Source organism: Idiotropiscis lumnitzeri, chromosome 12 (genome assembly GCF_059441095.1).
Source record: "Idiotropiscis lumnitzeri isolate Australia: NSW breed Sydney's pygmy pipehorse chromosome 12, RoL_Ilum_1.0, whole genome shotgun sequence".
NCBI classification, from domain to species: Eukaryota; Metazoa; Chordata; class Actinopteri; order Syngnathiformes; family Syngnathidae; genus Idiotropiscis; species Idiotropiscis lumnitzeri.
This window is the reverse complement of record NC_142402.1, coordinates 21,942,669-21,958,572: the sequence shown is the minus strand read 5'-3', so window position 1 is coordinate 21,958,572 and position 15,904 is coordinate 21,942,669. Positions and strand designations below refer to the sequence as shown.

The 15,904-nt window shown below is 46.4% G+C and overlaps 2 protein-coding genes across 3 annotated transcripts in view; one reads left to right on the top strand and one right to left on the bottom strand.

Annotated features, from left to right (window-relative positions):
• myo10 (myosin X) overlaps nt 1–2,526 on the bottom strand; it is a 29,764-nt gene extending 27,238 nt beyond the window's left edge. The window contains exon 1 of the mRNA XM_088311856.1: nt 2,233–2,526. Coding sequence (XP_088167982.1) covers nt 2,233–2,253 — 21 coding nt within the window. The 5' untranslated portion in view covers nt 2,254–2,526. The remainder of the gene's footprint in view (nt 1–2,232) is intronic.
• Nucleotides 2,527–5,431: 2,905 nt separating this feature from the next.
• basp1 (brain abundant, membrane attached signal protein 1) lies at nt 5,432–15,635 on the top strand. Of its 2 annotated transcripts, none has more exons than XM_088311854.1 (2): nt 5,432–5,579; nt 13,454–15,635. In XM_088311854.1, the coding sequence occupies exon 2, from the start codon at nt 13,474–13,476 to the stop codon at nt 13,948–13,950; it is 477 nt and encodes a 158-aa protein (XP_088167980.1). In that variant the 5' UTR covers nt 5,432–5,579; nt 13,454–13,473; the 3' UTR covers nt 13,951–15,635. The 2 variants fall into 2 exon arrangements, with proteins under 2 accessions (XP_088167980.1, XP_088167981.1); XM_088311855.1 differs by having other exon boundaries at nt 5,497–5,579; nt 13,415–15,635.
• The last annotated feature ends 269 nt before the right edge of the window (nt 15,636–15,904 follow it).

Sequence of the window (15,904 nt, the reverse complement as noted above, 5' to 3'; positions counted from 1 at the left end):
AAGTACAAAATCTTTTGTTCGGCTCAGAAAAAAAGTCCAAAACCTTTCGTTGAGTTCTTAAGAAGGTGGTAAAGAATGAATCCCGTTTTAACTCTTAAACCAATCGTTTGTGTTTGGAAGCGAGTTGCGGTCCGGTTGTGACTTGCGAACAAGTTCCGAACCTCCAAGTCCACTTCTGAAGCTGCTCAGAACTCCCAAGTCCAGCCCGGCAAGGACTTTCAGCCTCCTCGAGTCCGTTTGGACTTTTCAGAAAATGTTGTCGGGCTTTTCTTCCCGTCTGGCTTCTTGATTTAGTTCAAGTCTGAAGCTCACAAAATTCTTTGAAACGAGTCCCAAAGCTCGAGTCCACTTGGAAAAGCGTCAGTTTGCTTTTCAAATGTCAAATGTTGCTCCACATCCCGCCCGCTTTTTTTTTTTCCCTCTCTCTCTCTCTCTGGTTTCTTTGTTTGCGCGCCGATTAGTGGAGCAGGCGGCTGATATTTGAGACGGCAGTCAACCATTTTGCTGCCAACATTTTTTTTCCTCTCTCTGGTTCTCGTGACGTTTGCCCGGCACCTCTGCGCGGTCACGTGACGCTTGAAGAGCCGGCGGGCAGGAAGTGGGAAAAGTTTCTCGCTTTTGTGGACCGGAACCGTCACACCTCGGGACCAAAACCGGTCGGACTGCTTCTGCAAAACGGTCACGTCGCGCTCAGCAAATATTGAACCGCGACGCTGATGTTGACGCAAACCACGTCAACTTTCGTCTTTACCGCATTTAGGAAAGCAAACGCCGAGCGTTAACGATGAAATTGCGAGCACCAAATGCTTCGGCGCGTTCAAAATAAACGACGACGGATTGCCTTTGCGTCACTTTTGAAGTCTTCTTCAAAATAAGATGACGGAACTTTGTGGGCAAGAACGAGGGAGGTTTCTAATAAAGTGATGTGAGACGATGGCCTCCATTTTTTCTTTTTGATGCTGAGAGATTAAGAACAGGCAAAAAAAAAAATTTAAATTAAAAATAAAAGAACCTAATTTGATAAATTGTTGTTTGTTTTAATGACGTTCAAAAAAAATCTCAGCTTTGGTGACTTCCAGATCCTCACACGGATGAAAAGGCAAACACGTAATAAGCACAGTCGCACAATGGCTGCCCCCCCCCAAAAAAAAGCAGTCACTGACACCCACGTCACTCACCAGGCCATTTCAAAGCCACACACACTAAAAAAAAAAACATCAACATCTCACTTTATCGTGGGCAATAATGCAAAATCAACTTTTAGTTAATTCTCGATTCGTCGATGTTGCAGAGCACTCGATTTGAAAAATAATCGGATCAAAGCATATTTAAAAAAAAAAAAGTGACGTTGGACTCGAGTCTTTGCGATGTAAACAAATTCGGTCGTCGTGTCCACAAACGCAATCACGTTGTCGTCTTTTGTCAACAAATGAAGTTGAGCTACACGAGCGCAATCAAGAAGACTTCAAAGTAGAACAAAGTCATGTGACTTTGCGCGTCTATTAATAACTCGGCCAAGTTGTTCGTCTCCGAGGAGGAGAGGAAAGGCCGGACATTCCGTCTGGCTGCTCTCACCGCGTGACGCTTCCTACGCCGCTCGTACCAACATCCTTCATCAGACACACAAAAAAAAAAAATAACCTCCTCATCGTAGTCAGGCGAGGTAATTCCTCGAAATTCAATTGTGATTTGGATTAGGGTTTCTCACAATCTCCAAATGTGCTTGGAACGGTTCAATGACACTCAGGTGGGCGTTTACGCAACAAAAACAAAGACACACGTTCAATTCGGATGGAAAAAAAATGCTAGTGCTAATGCTAAAGTCAATGTAAAATTCCATAGACATGCTAAATGGTAATTAGCATCGACTGCAAGAGCGCAACACCTTCAAATGTGCAAAAGAAATTCCTAAGGATTTGAAATGAAAAAATGAACGAGAACGATTATGACGAGAGGATGCTCGTTCGGCGTCACCAGTTGGATGCGTACAAAGTTTGGAAATCAACAAATGATTGCCATTGCTGTTACTGACTTAAGACTGAAATGTTCTTCAAAATGGCGTTTCAATGGCTTCGTTTTGTTGACGTTAAAATGTGAAATTGAGGCAAACTTTGTTGGTCACTTAATGACCCGATTGTCGACTGGCGACCAGTCCATTTGCAGGTCTGAGATGCCCTGATGTGGACTGGCGACCAGTGCAGGGTGCTGCACACTGCTGACGTGCTTGCTTACCTCTTGGAAGAAGTTCTCCATGTCTGTCTGCCGCTTTATGTCTTAATCGCAGGCGACAGGTCGCGCGCTCAGTCCCGCTCACGCGCGGCTCCGCTCATTCCACGTCGTTGCACCGCACGTGCAAGTCGAATCCGTTTGGGACACTTTGCTTGAATCCTTTTTCTTTTTCTTCTTCCAAACTTCGCCGTCCTCCCGCCGCGCGCCCGCTGCGTCGTACGGCCACTGTGCACGCGCTCGTCCCGCCGCGACGCAGCTCCAAACTTCGCAAAGTTTGGACTTTTCACTCTCGGTCGAACCAGCAGACAATGAGAGTCAAGTCCCGCCTCCTCCTCCTCCTCCTCCTCCTCCGCCTCCTCCTCCTCCTCCTCCTCCTCCTGCGGCGGCGGCCACGCGCCCCTCGGACGCCTCCTGCTGTCAACATGTGGCGCCAGCACACGTTCACGATTTAAAGAGCTGCTCTCGCGAGAGGAGACGCCAAGTCACGTGACGTTTCACAGCGAAAGGCAACATTTTTTTCGAATCTATTATTAATACACATAAATATCCCAAACCGTCGCGCGGTGCTCAACAAAAACTATATTGAAATAAATATGTTCAAGAATAAAAGAAAATATGTATTTCCACTCACGGACGTGCAGAGCCATTTCAAACGTTAACATTGAAACAACCTATTTTCTTAGGAACAAGTTGATGTATTTTGATGAAAAATATCATCTTACGAATCCATATACTGTGGTTCAAATTTTTTGGAATGGTCTTTAAAAGCGGCAAAGTCACGTGATTCTGCCCCAAATCATTTTTATGATCAATCTAAATAAACTTTCTTGATTTGTTAAGAAATGTATCAACGTCCTCAAATTTATGTTTTGAAGGGGCAAAATAATATAAAATAAGTGGCGCTTTCAAATGTCAGGCGACTTTCAAATATTTATTCCCAAAGTCAAATGAAAATGACAACAAGCTGCAACCAGCGTGGTTAACTTTGCGGTCGCAGAGCTTTTGTTGCGCCGTTGACAAAATGATGTCTGCGTTGAGGAATTTGGGTTCAAGTAACAAACGTTTGGGGACTCCCACAAGAAGGAAAACGGAAGCTCGCTGGCGCGCGGCACACTTTGAAAGAAAGTCATTTTCAGCGCATGCTTTCTTTTGCCATTTCGTTTGTGGAACATAACAAAAGAGTTCAGCGTATCGGCGGCATTTTTTTTAATTCCCGAGAAGCCCGTCCTTCCATCCTGCGTCTATGACAAGCGCTCAATCGAGATCTTTTCCCCCTCCTGTTATCGTTTGATCGTTCATCAGTGTCGCCAAACTTCCCGTGAAGGCAAAACAGGAAGCGGAAGACGAACATTTCCTGTTTGGACGATGGACGATAACCACGCGCGGCAAAGTCAAGCCGAGCGTGCGCGTCGCACCTGCTGCAAAGTTGGACGGAGGCCAACCACCCCAATCCCACTTCCATTTCACGACGTGAGAATTTGCTCTGCAAAAAAACTGCACTCGGTATTGACGAGTCTTGGCCGGATGAAGACTTGAACGAGGAGCGTGACGTGAGTCCACATTCAAGTTGCACTCCACAAGCAGCTCGTGTTTCGGATCGCGTCGGGGAAAAAGACGACCACACGTGTAAGAGAAGACCATTTAAGGGACTGACGATACGAAAAGCGTTTTGCCACCTTTGAAAAAAAGGATGCGATGAACGTTTTAGTCCAGCTAACTCATTTATGCAACGTGCTACCTCGCCGAGCGCCAACTTATTTTTCCAGATACGAGCCGGCATTTGATCAACTTTTGTCGGGAGGTCCAAGATGGCGGCCAATAATTTCACAACATCCCGATATGCCGGCATCAAGTCACGTGACTTCCTTGCAGCAGCAGGACCGTGTCAGTTGGAGGCGCTGTTTGGAAAATTGCCACCAGACACCACAGAAGAAGAAGAAGAGCAAAATATGACAGCCGAGGTTCTGACCGGAAAAAAAATAACATTTTGGTTCTCATTTTAAAAACAACTTGTCTTCGTGCTAACGTGAATTTTCGGACTCCCACGTCACTCACCAGGCCACGCCCCACCTTTGAAAGCCACACACACATTCAAAGTCACAGATACGACACCGTAGACCCGAAGTGGGCAAAAGTCACGTGCATTTTTTTTTTTTTAATTTGGGATTCTGCGTGAAACTTGAGTGCATCTTCATTTTGCTATTTGGTGACTTTTCATCAGTCCATCTGCCGGGTCGCTGCCGGCAACGTCCACAACCTGATCGGCAACTTTATTCACATCCCCAGCAAACCGGAAACGGTGACGACCATCAAAATCACTTTTCCTGCAATGTTAGTTCAAAAGAAGCATCATCCCAACAATCAATCGTGCACTTTTCCATGGAGGACCCCAATTGCCCCCCCCCCAAAAAAGGCTTGCCTTTTGCATGCGTGCACACGCACGTTCAAGGACGTGCTGACCCGCTTGTCTTTTTTGAGGGACATCTCGACACCAATGTCGACATGCGAGGGCAATTTCCTGTTTGCTTGAAATCCAATCGTCCTTTTCGTGACGCCACTCCACTGGCGGAGGGGGGGGGGGGGGGGGGGGACTTGCGGCCATCTAGCGTACAAAGCACACAGCACACCCCTCAATTCTTTCGGGTTTCCTCGTGTGCCCAAAGCAAACAGCAGGGGGCGCGCGAGTGCAACTAAAAAACATTGTTGAGCGTCATAGGGAAGGTTCCAATTTGCTGCATATGGCAGATATTACGTCACTTAATTAAGAAGACACGGAGGGCAAAGATGTCCCTGAAGGCAACACTTGACCTCATCACAGGGTCAGGCTTTTTTATTATTATTGAGAAGAAAATTCAAAGTGCTTGTCACGGAATTGTGTTGCTACCAAAACAACAACAACAAAAAGTCCAACATCAACAACTTCCATGACACATTTCACCTTTTAACGTGACAAAAGTACGCGGCGTCGTCACATCAGAATAAAAATAAAGCGTAAACAATTAATCGATCGATCAAAAGGAGTCGCCGTTGGTTTGAATGTAAAATTCATCCCATGAAAAGCAGTTCCAATGTGAAACTGACAACTTTGTAAGGTGATAAAGAAGCAAGCGCGGCTCTTTAGGAAGCGATTACAAGTCAGCAGAAAATCGAAAGATTGATTCGATCGTTTTGTTCTCTTTTCTCTCGCCATTCAATTCAACAGATGCACTTGCGCGCCACGTCGGCGCGCCTGAGGAGGCGGTGCGCCTCGCGCACGCGCAGCCGATCCGAGCCGAGCGCGTCACGCACAAGCACGCACGCAGCAGACTGAAGAGCAGCCAGCAGCCCCGCGCACAAGTTCCGCCTACAAGGTAACATCCGCTTTCTGCAATTTCGCCAAAAATCACCTTCATCTTCATCATCATCATCACGGAAATCTTTGGCGCAATTTTTGCTCTTTAGTCAGCCACACGCGCCGCGCGCACGGCAAACAAAAGATGCGCGGCCGAGTCGCACAAGCGGCGTGGACGTCAGACAGCGCGCGTGGGCGGCGGCCCAAAAAAGCAAACCCAAAAAAAAAAAAAAAGACATTTGAATGCAAAAATCGCGTTCTTTCTGTTTTGGAGCACTTTATTCTCATTTTTGGTTTTTCTCTTGGCCGGAGACGAGGGAGCGTGAACGAGCGCGAAAAAGGGGCGTGTGCCGGCTTGCAGGCGGGCACGCGCTCGACTCGCTCGCGCTTTATGGGAGGAATTGCAATCATATTCAAATATTGAAATGGAAATATTGACCAAGTGGGTTGATATGGCGACGCTCGAAATGCATTTTTAGTGATCGGGTGAGCGCAGGTCAGTCATTCATTCTGCACTCTCGAAAAAAAAAAAAAAATCTAATAAAATGTTGAACAAAATGGAACCGGCATCCGCCTTTGCCGTGTTTGACGTTCGTAAGGCAGCGGGGGGGGGCAAAGCGCACGCGCCAACTTTATGGCTGCCTGTATAGCGGTCCTTTGTTTGCGGTGGCGCGCATGCGCACTGTGCACAGGGTGTGGATGCATGGGAGCGATGCCACCTTACAAGACGGGAGGGGGGGTGCATGTGTTGCAAACACACACACACGCACACGCGCACACACACGCACACACCATCCTTTCGTGCTAAAGTGATGTCTTGAAAATCATCATCATGCTATAATTGGCATGTTTCCTTACGAATTTGTTTTAATAAAGTGGTGCTTTGAGATAAGAGTCAATTTTTTAGGGGGGAGGGTCTTGAGCAGCGAGCAGAAATTTGAGACCCCCGCACTGCTAGATGGCGCCATCACAACTATCAGCCACCATCGATGGTCATTGGAATAGTGCCGGATAGAATCATTAGTTTATGAAATCGATTAATCTCATAATTGTTATTGTGATTAATCAGATAAAGCAAAAATATATGTCGATTTTTTTCACTTTTCATCCCTCTATTCATAAACGGGATATTATTTCAACTTGACAGCACAGGAAATACACGTGCAAACTGATTAGGAATCATTTCGCGGTTCGGTCTGTAACATGTCAAACAATCGGCAAGAATGTTGACCGTCGTTTTTCAAAGAAAAAGAAGATGATTGCGAAACGTTGCAACACTTTGACAAATTTGTGCGTAGCTCGGAGGGAACACCGTCAAATGTTGCTGCAAATGCAAAAAGGCTTCCACATCCGGGCACTTGAGCTCGCAGGTTCCTCTGATGCACTGCAACAACATCAAGCGGGGCCCTCGGGCTTGCGTGACATTTGCAAAAAAAAAAAGCGAAATCTTTCACGACTTGTTTTGTGCTCGCTTTCATGCAAAAAGTCATTTTAGAAGCGGCAGGAAAATGTCACTCCAAAACCTCAGCGGGAGCTTCTCGATTCAAATCATGAAAGACTTTTGGCACATGACACCTTTGGAAAAGATCAGCCTCATTCGTATCCCTCAAACAAACTAATGTGGCGACGGTTATGAAACAAATGAGACTTTGGCATTTTTTTAAGGCATTCACAGGTTGACTGAATGAATCGAAATAGGAATTTGCATATTTGGCACATTTTTTTGTATCCATCCTTCTACAAGCACTAAAGGGCTTAATTAGTTGAAATATTTGTCTTGCCGTCAGAGCGTTCTATTAAAATACATTTTATTTTGCTGGCCGTTTTCCTGCTGACATTCAAGCAGCAGGTTGCGTTGGCAGCCATGTTCTCCCCTCAAAATCACCATGGCAACGGCAGCACCGAGGTCACGTGATTGGCCCTTCATTCATCCCGCTGCGTTGGCGTGTCACACTATACGAGCGCGTGCACATTCTCGTGTACGGGTGCGTGCCGCAACTTGCTTGACGGGTCACGTGACCAACAGCTCGTTTTGCGCGGCGTCCATCTTAATTCATCGGGCGGCGAGATGCAGATGTGAGTCATCACTCGGACACTGCACCTTGAATTAGGAGTTGAATCGCTGGATTGGGAACGCAAATTATTATTGGCGACTCGAGAGATGTAAATTTGCAAAATCAGCATTAAAATTTTTTGGATTTGATTTTTTAATACAATAACTGAAATGACGTTTGACTTTTTATGAAACTGAAACCGTTTTTTCTTTTTCTTTTTAGGACTTCAAAATGATTTTATGGAGTCCATTTCAAATGAACTTTTATTTACTGCATTGCAATTCTCTCTCTATAAATTGTCAAAACAACAAGAGCAAATAGAAAAAGTAATAAAAATAAAACAAAATGAATTGAAAGTAACAAAGTCGCTTTGAAAGGAAGCCAATTTTCCCAAAGTCCCGACGACATCAAAATGAAAGCGTGAAAACAATCCATGGCGTCCATTTTGTGTGTTTGCACCAACCAATTAATTGGCGATGGCGGCTCTCCTTGCCCACACGCCATCGCATCTTTGCGCGTTCGCAAAGTCGTATCTGGATTTCGTTTGTTAGCGCGACCAACGCTAAAGGAAAAATTATCTTCAGTACAACGCCATAAAACAGGAAAGTTGTCGACAGCCGACCGGTGTCCTCGCACTTGCGGTCCATTTTTCTGCAATCAAATCGTCTGCGATATGCGCGATGATTTTGAAGGCTAATGATGTCAATTTATGATAAAAAAGGATTTAAAAACTTAAATGAGGCGCAACAATTGATGGCGAAATGAACAAATTGGGTCAAGCGTCAGGCCCGGCCAGAAGATTAAATCCTTCAATTCTTTTCCACTCCAATGAAACCCCCCCCCCAAAAAAATCGATCGTATCAATGATGCGTCGACTACTAATCGATTATCGAATGAATCGGAGCAATTTTGCTCATCAATTCATCGTTTGAACTTTCGGCCATTTTTCACATTTGAATTTCCTGCACTGACAATTTGAAATAATTTCCGACAAAGGGAGTGAAAGTCGCCTCAGAGCAATCGAGCGATGAACGCACGATTCGAATCATCGCCACTTTCAGCCTCGAAGCTCCAAGTTGGCAAAGTGGCAACAAAGTGTCGCACTTTTCCAACTCGGCTTCGTCGTGGTCGAGTTTGAAAGTTTCAGGAAGGCGATTTGGCGCGTGGCATGATGATAAATGAAAACGGAAACATTTTGGGAGCAGAAATGCCAGCGAGAGCAGCAGTCCGAAGTGTGAAGAGAAAGAACCAAAAAAATTTCAAGCTCTCCACTTGATCGAATGAAGCCAAAGTGCTTCCGGCTCGCGACGCGTCTTCCGCATCGGAAAAGAAAAGCTGAGCGACGCTTTGCATTCGCATTTTTCAGCCGACGCTAATTTTTCGACTTTCAATATTTCTTCAGAGTGGCGAGTATTCATTCACGACGGACAACTCCGCTGGTTTGACGGTTGCCGCGTTCACAATCGTTCACAACGACAAAGCAATTTTGGGAAGGAGCGATCTCGTCCGATACACAAAAAAAAAACAACGAAATCAAAATGAAAAACAAAAAAAACCAAACCTGAATTTTCCTGAGTGCAGCGGCAGATGTGCAAGCGCGACGGCGCGTTGCAGGAGGTCTGGCGCCAGTGCAACAGCGCCCCCTCTCGCTGTGAGCGCCATCTGTCGCCTCGTCTTTGTGACAGGCTGCGACCGCTCGCGCGCTCGTTCACGCGCACGTCTGAGAGCGCCACGATTGTTAACCGTTAAACAAAAGGGAACAATGGGAATGTTTTTCTTCACTCCCGAGTTGGGCTTTTTTCAAATCTATTTTCCCAGCCGCGGCTCGTGTCGTGCAAAGTGCCTCGTCAGCGATGCGCACGGTCGACACCGACAACACGAGCGCCGCAAGACAGGCGCTCGTCGACAAAAGCAAAGTTGCACAAACAGCGACACTCGTCGCAGCCAAGTCGTGCTGAATTGTGGACGTCCATTTTTCAGATGCCTGATTTTTGGGGGGCTGGGGGGCGTGGCTAAAATGCCACGCCTCCACTCGGTAAGACTCTTGAGCGCCTTCAGGTGATCTGCAAGCGTGCTTGCTTCGGAGCGCCTCGTTGTCAGCCGCAATACAAGAGTCAGGTCATTTCTTCTTATTAAAAAAAAAATAAACAAAAACGTGCTTCATCATCAGCGCGTGCGCATGTTCTGGGGAGAAGAGTTGATAGTTTCAAAAGTGATTTTGTGTCAAGATCATGAGCTGCAAAAATGTTGCCACGGCGACGCCAGTTATGAAAGTCAACATCAAGCTGGAGTTCACCGATAACATTTTCTGGCTGAGCTCTCATTTTTGTTGACTTTGCGCACGCCGGTCGCGCTCGTCAATCATTAACTGCCGGAACGTTCCGTCGCCGACACTCAACACTCGCGCTCGTTCGACGCCGGCAAAGAGGCAAATTCACACAACAAAACTGCTCGAAATCCAAATCCAGCCTTGAGCCACCTCCGTATTTGCCCCGTCAGCGACCGTCGAATTTAGAAATCCTACTTGAGGTTGGATGGGCCGAAATGATCAAAAAGAATCGGAGCCATCCCTTGCGTCACCGGTGCAGGAATTCGACTCATCCCAAACGTCGCGACACAATCTTGCAGGACCACGGACATTTCCAAATGGACACAGAATTTAAAAAATTAATCATTGGCACCTCCGACAGGTGTCATGATGTTCTTGGCGTGTTTGTTGTTCCCGTGCGCTATTGTCGTGCGTGCGCGGTGGCAGCCGAGAACAAAAGAGGACTGATAGCATTGTCACGCGCAAACACAGCTGACAACACAAAGTCTTCCGTGGTCAATGCTAACGATGCTAATGATGCTTACGATGCTAAGAATGCTAAGAGCTGTTCGGCCGATGACGTCATTCTGGCTTGTTTTCATGGACGCTTTCCATTGTCTTCAATGCTTTGACTTCAATTATTTAGCATTTCATGAAACGCGCACACAGCTCGGCCGATTTGGCGATTCACGACTTGTTGTCAACGACGTTGAAGCGAGTTGAGAAGCTTCCTTGTTCTTTGCCACCATCTCGCGGCGCGTATTTTATCCCTTCTTGTGGCTCGGCGTCAAACGATTAAGAATTTGTTAGCTGAATGCTCACACAAAATGCAAAATTCTTATTCTAACATTTAGCATCGATGCGACAGTTTTGGTGACGCAACAGGTATTTGAACACAAACAGTCTAATCTAAACTAATCGAATATATCCTTGGTGCCGATTGGCTCAGCGAGTGAGAATATTGACAAGAGTCGTTTCTCAATGTCAAGAATTTAGCGCACGATCAGGTCGATTCTTTTGATAAAAACTTTTTTTCAACGGCTGTGGACTTTCAAATCAAGTTCCATCCCGCCGGCTTTGACGGATTTCACTTTGATATATTTGTACGCCGATTTTTATCTTTTTTTACAATATGTGTGTACATTTTGTGGACAAGCAAAACAAAACCATTTGCTGATTTTGTGACGCGACGGTGATCGTATCATCCTTGAAACGGAATTTGTTGTTAATTCAAAAAAGTGAAGTTAAATGCGAATCTTTGCCTCTGCTGTCCTATCAGCCATATTGATCGCAGCACAAAATGAATTTGGAACATTTTCCCTCCCACGTCTTCGCAAGTCACGCATTCCAAAACAACTTTGGCCTATTTTGAGAAACGGCTCATGAGAACTGTGTGACACAAGACTGCCCCCTGGTGGCCAAGGCGAGAGCACACCTGAAGGGGCAGCAGAAAGAAATGGTCGGGCGAGCAGCAGCCAATAAAATATGCCGACTCCATGTTGCGAAGAGATTCTGTTGGGGAGGTGTCAGGACTAGTTTGTTTAAGGGCTAACTGTAAACAAGATGATGTGCCGGTAAGAGCGCAGGCAGAAAGTTTAGTATCTTTTACTGAACTTGTCTTGCAAGCAAATAGACATTGATGCACAAATAATATTGACTGATTGATTGATTGGTTGAGTCTGGAAATAAACAAGGGAAAAGTTACTACTTCCAATATTGTAAATAATATTCAGAATATATTCACTGTCGAAACATGAGCGTCCCAAATATATGAATGTAAACAAATGAATGAGCGAAACAACAGTACAACAGCACCATCTAGGGGCCACACAAATAACAACATTCAGTGACGATGAGGAAAGAACGACACTTATGCAATGCGAATTAATCACTCCTTGGACAATGTAGCAAGGGGGCGGCAACCTTCGCGACACTCGGAGACGACGCATCATCCGATATGAGAGGAATCCATGCCCCTAAAATCACAAATTAATGACCGCGAACGGCCGATGCCTCATGCTAGCGGGCTAATGTGGCTAACTGATTCACGAACATACAAATCCTAATTAACTCAACAATACGAGTACACCCAAATGTACTTACGTTTTTGTCATCAACTCGAGACTTAAATCAGCAACAATGAGGTGAGAAAAAGGACTAATTTGCCAGGAGGCTAATATCAAGCCGGACTGTAGAGGTTGCACCTGACTTCAGCCGGAAACAGGAAACGGCATACAACAACGCGAGAGAACAATGCGCGAACGTGATCTCACGAGAACTAAATTGGAGAGAAAACTGAGCCTTTACTACAGATTCGTTTGAATGTCTACAAAGATTTCTTGACACCACTTCGAGCATCAAGGATGCGTTACCATGGCGATGGCGTTGACGACATTCCAGCGCGAAAAAGGGACAAAAGTTGCCGGCAGGCGGCGTCTTGCGTGTCCTTTGATGTCGTTCACGCGCTAGTCACGTGATCTGTCACAAAATGGCCGCCGGGGAGCGCATGGCAACGTCCACACTTGGAAACGCGTCACGTGGGCCAAATGAGCGTTGAATTGAGAAGGTGGCTTCAAAAGCTTGGAAATCGCATCCCGTTTGTCACGTCAGAAAGGGCAACAATTAGACCGAGCCCGTGTGACACAAAAGCGCAAGAGAAAGAAATCCCGTACCTCACAACGGAACACTGGAGCGGGAATTAGACGGATACGAAATGTCCAACTTGAACGCTACAGCAGAAATAAGAGAGAGATTCAGTTGTGTGCGTGAGAGGGCCAAAAAAAAAACTTGCAGTCCTGGCGGTTTGTTTATTCTTCCAGGTTGCAAAACGTAACGTGTAACGTCTCCCAACTCAACTCAACTGTATTTCGAAAGCACTTTTTTGGGAACAAAAGGAAGTCACGCAACCACCAACAAGAAAATAAATTGATAATGAGAACGGTAAAAAGAACAAAAACTGTAAATGAGTTTTAAAAGACGAGTATTAAAAGATGGGACGCACGGGGGTCGCATTCCAAAGACGGAGCGGCACACAAAAGGCTCAATCCCCTCTGAGTCTTCGCTTAGTCCTCCGTACCGCTAATCGTGTCTGCTCCAGTCCTGAGGCACCGGACGGGTGCGGCGGAGCTCTGAGAGGCGAGACCGTGTGAAGATTTGAAAACAAATAATAGAATCTTCAAAAGAACTCAAAAATGTACAAGGGACGCCAGAGTAAGAATGATGTGCTCCGTCTTTGGAGTGCCTGTCATGAAGCGAGTAGCGGCATTTTGGAGCAACTGGAGACGCTTGATGGAGGACTGGCTGACTCCAAAATAAAGTGCATTGCCGTCCTCCGGCTCAGATGTGACTGAGGCATAACTTAGCGTCTCAAAGTGCGGTTGAGAAAGGACATGCTTTATCTTGGCCACGTTTACAACACGTGATTGTCTTACGGTACATGTTGATATCATGGTTGTCATGTCACAACATCCACATCACACGCTTGTCTCCTAGCAACCCATCACGGAGTTGCTTTGTCCTTTTTGTGCGCAGACACCCGAGCTCCGTCCGCCATGGGAGGCAAACTCAGCAAGAAGAAGAAGGGCTACAACGTCAACGACGACAAGACCAAAGAGCAGGACGCCAAGGCGGGGGAGGCGGCGTCCGCTCCTGACGACAACCCGACGGCCAAGGACATCAAAGACGAGACCGCGACCGCCACCAACGACGCGGCGCCCGCCGCTGCCAAGGAGCCGGAGAAAGAGGCCAACGCGGAGCCCAAAACAGACGGCGAGCCCGCCAAGGCCCAGGAGACCGCAGCCGCCCCCGCCGCAAAGGAGGCTCCCGCCCCCGCCATCAAGGATGAGGCCGACGCCAAAAAGACTGAGGCCCCCAAACCTGAGGCGGACCCCAAAGCAGACGAGGGCCCCAAGGAGACCCCCAAGGAGACCCCCAACTCGACGGCGGCCCCCGACGCTCCGGCCAAAGGCACCGCCGAGGCACCAAGTAAGGATCAAAACAAAGATCAAAGCGTCACGGCTCAAGATTGATTGGTGGACGCCCACAGGAAAGCCACGCCCACCTTGGACAATAATGAGAATCAAGAACGACCACCGACAAACACGCTGGAGCGACTTCCGAAACCCCCCCATGCAAAATGATTACCATTAATATCGTTCTGATGAACTTCACCAGCTGCCCGCCCGCCCGTCATTTCACGCAGTCACATGATCGCCTTGGCCACGCCCCCTCAGACAAAACTTTCTTAAAACGGTTCCAAAATAATCTAAGATTTCCTAAATAGTCAACAGTAGGTTTTGTACTAAAAAAAAAAAAAAAAAAAAAAACGGAAAAAAAAAATGGTAACATTTCTACACTGGTTTGGAACGCAATCTTTAGTTTTAATCTGGTTCAATTCTGGTCCTGACCTAAAAAGAGATGGGTTTTAAATTGGGACTGATTTGGAACTGGAACCAGTAAGGTATGGCGATCTTTGACTAATTTGGAAATAGTCTGCTTTTGAAGTGGTTCTGGTCTGGTCATAATGTGGTTCTAAATTGGTTGTTCAACACCAATACTGTTTGCCTCTCGTCTAGTTCTGCTCTGAGTCTCGTCTAATCCCAGTTTAGCTCCGGTCATTTTCTCGTGTGGCGGAAATCTTTGACTAAGTAGGAAGTGGTCTGCTTCTGAATTGGTCCGGGTCTGGTTCTAATTTGGTCATTTGGCACGACCGTTTGACTTTAGGCAAATCATGGACTGCATGCAAATACGCTGCTTCAAAATGAGTTATAGTCTATTCGTCAAGTCTAGTTCTTGTCTGCTACTGGTCTTGGAATAGTCTGGCTGTAGATTGGTTCTAATTTGGTACTGGTCAGGTCCTACTCTAGTTCTGGTCTTCTTCTAAATCGATTCTGATCTGGTACAAGTCTGGTTCTGGTCAAGTTCAAGTCTAATTCCAGTCTGGTCCTTGTCTGGTACGAGACTGGTTCTGGACAAGTTGGACTCTGGTGCTGATCTGGTTTTAGGCTGGTTCTTGACTGGTCCTTGTGTGAATACGTATGGTTCCAAATTGGTACTGATTTCTTACTCGTTTGGATCTAGTTCTGGTCAGGCTCGAGTGTGGAAGAGATCTGGTTCAGTATTGGTCTTGTCCTGGTACTACAGTTTTTTGGTTCTAGTTTTAACACTGGTCTCCAAGGGACTAATCTGGTTCTCAATTAGTTCAGATCTGGTTCTGGTCACCAAAGAAGAGAACTGGGATGTCTCAACATTTTGGATGTCAAATTAAAAAGAGAGAAAAAAAACCCCACAACTTCTCTTCTATGGTGACCATCCTGATGCAAATCCTCCTCCTCATCCAAGTCCCGCGTGTACACGCATGTGCAGCTCGTGTGCACGCGTGTGGACGCGTGTGCAGTTGAATGTTTGAGGGAACTTTGAATGAAAAAGTGTCCTCAAACTTTCGACCGCATGTCGACACATATGTGCAGTCATGACGTACGAGTCATCGCGTGTTGCGGCTTTCCTTTGCATGTGCGTGACGGTCCCGTCCGTCTTTTGGATCCGGTGGCGAAAAGCGTTCCCATGGCAACTGTGTGTCTTCATCCCAGCTGGTGGCGCTCGCTCCAGGTCCTCCAAAAAAAAATTAAGAAGACCAAGAAATTGAAGTTTCAAAGTTGTATGTTTACTTGTTGAAATGGTGCAACAGTCGTAATAAAGAAAAGTACTCAATTGACTTCTGGTTGTTCTGTGGTTTCCGTGACAACGCAGCTCATCCATTCACAGAGGATGCCGACAGCGTTTCCAACATTTTTGCGTCGCAGCGTCATTCACAATGATTCCGTTAGTGACGCTGGCATTGTGAACGCGCTTAGTGTTGCTAGCGTTGCACGCAGTGTTAGCATCGTTAGGTTTGCCTCCATAATGTTGTCTAGCATTGAAAGTGCTGGTAGCATTGTTAGCATCGCTAGAATTTTTAGAAATGATTGCTTAGCTAGCACCACG

What these genes read in the sequence shown, in the direction of transcription:
- basp1 (XM_088311854.1), top strand. Translation starts at nt 13,474, where the DNA reads ATGGGAGGCAAACTCAGCAAGAAGAAGAAGGGCTACAACGTCAACGAC.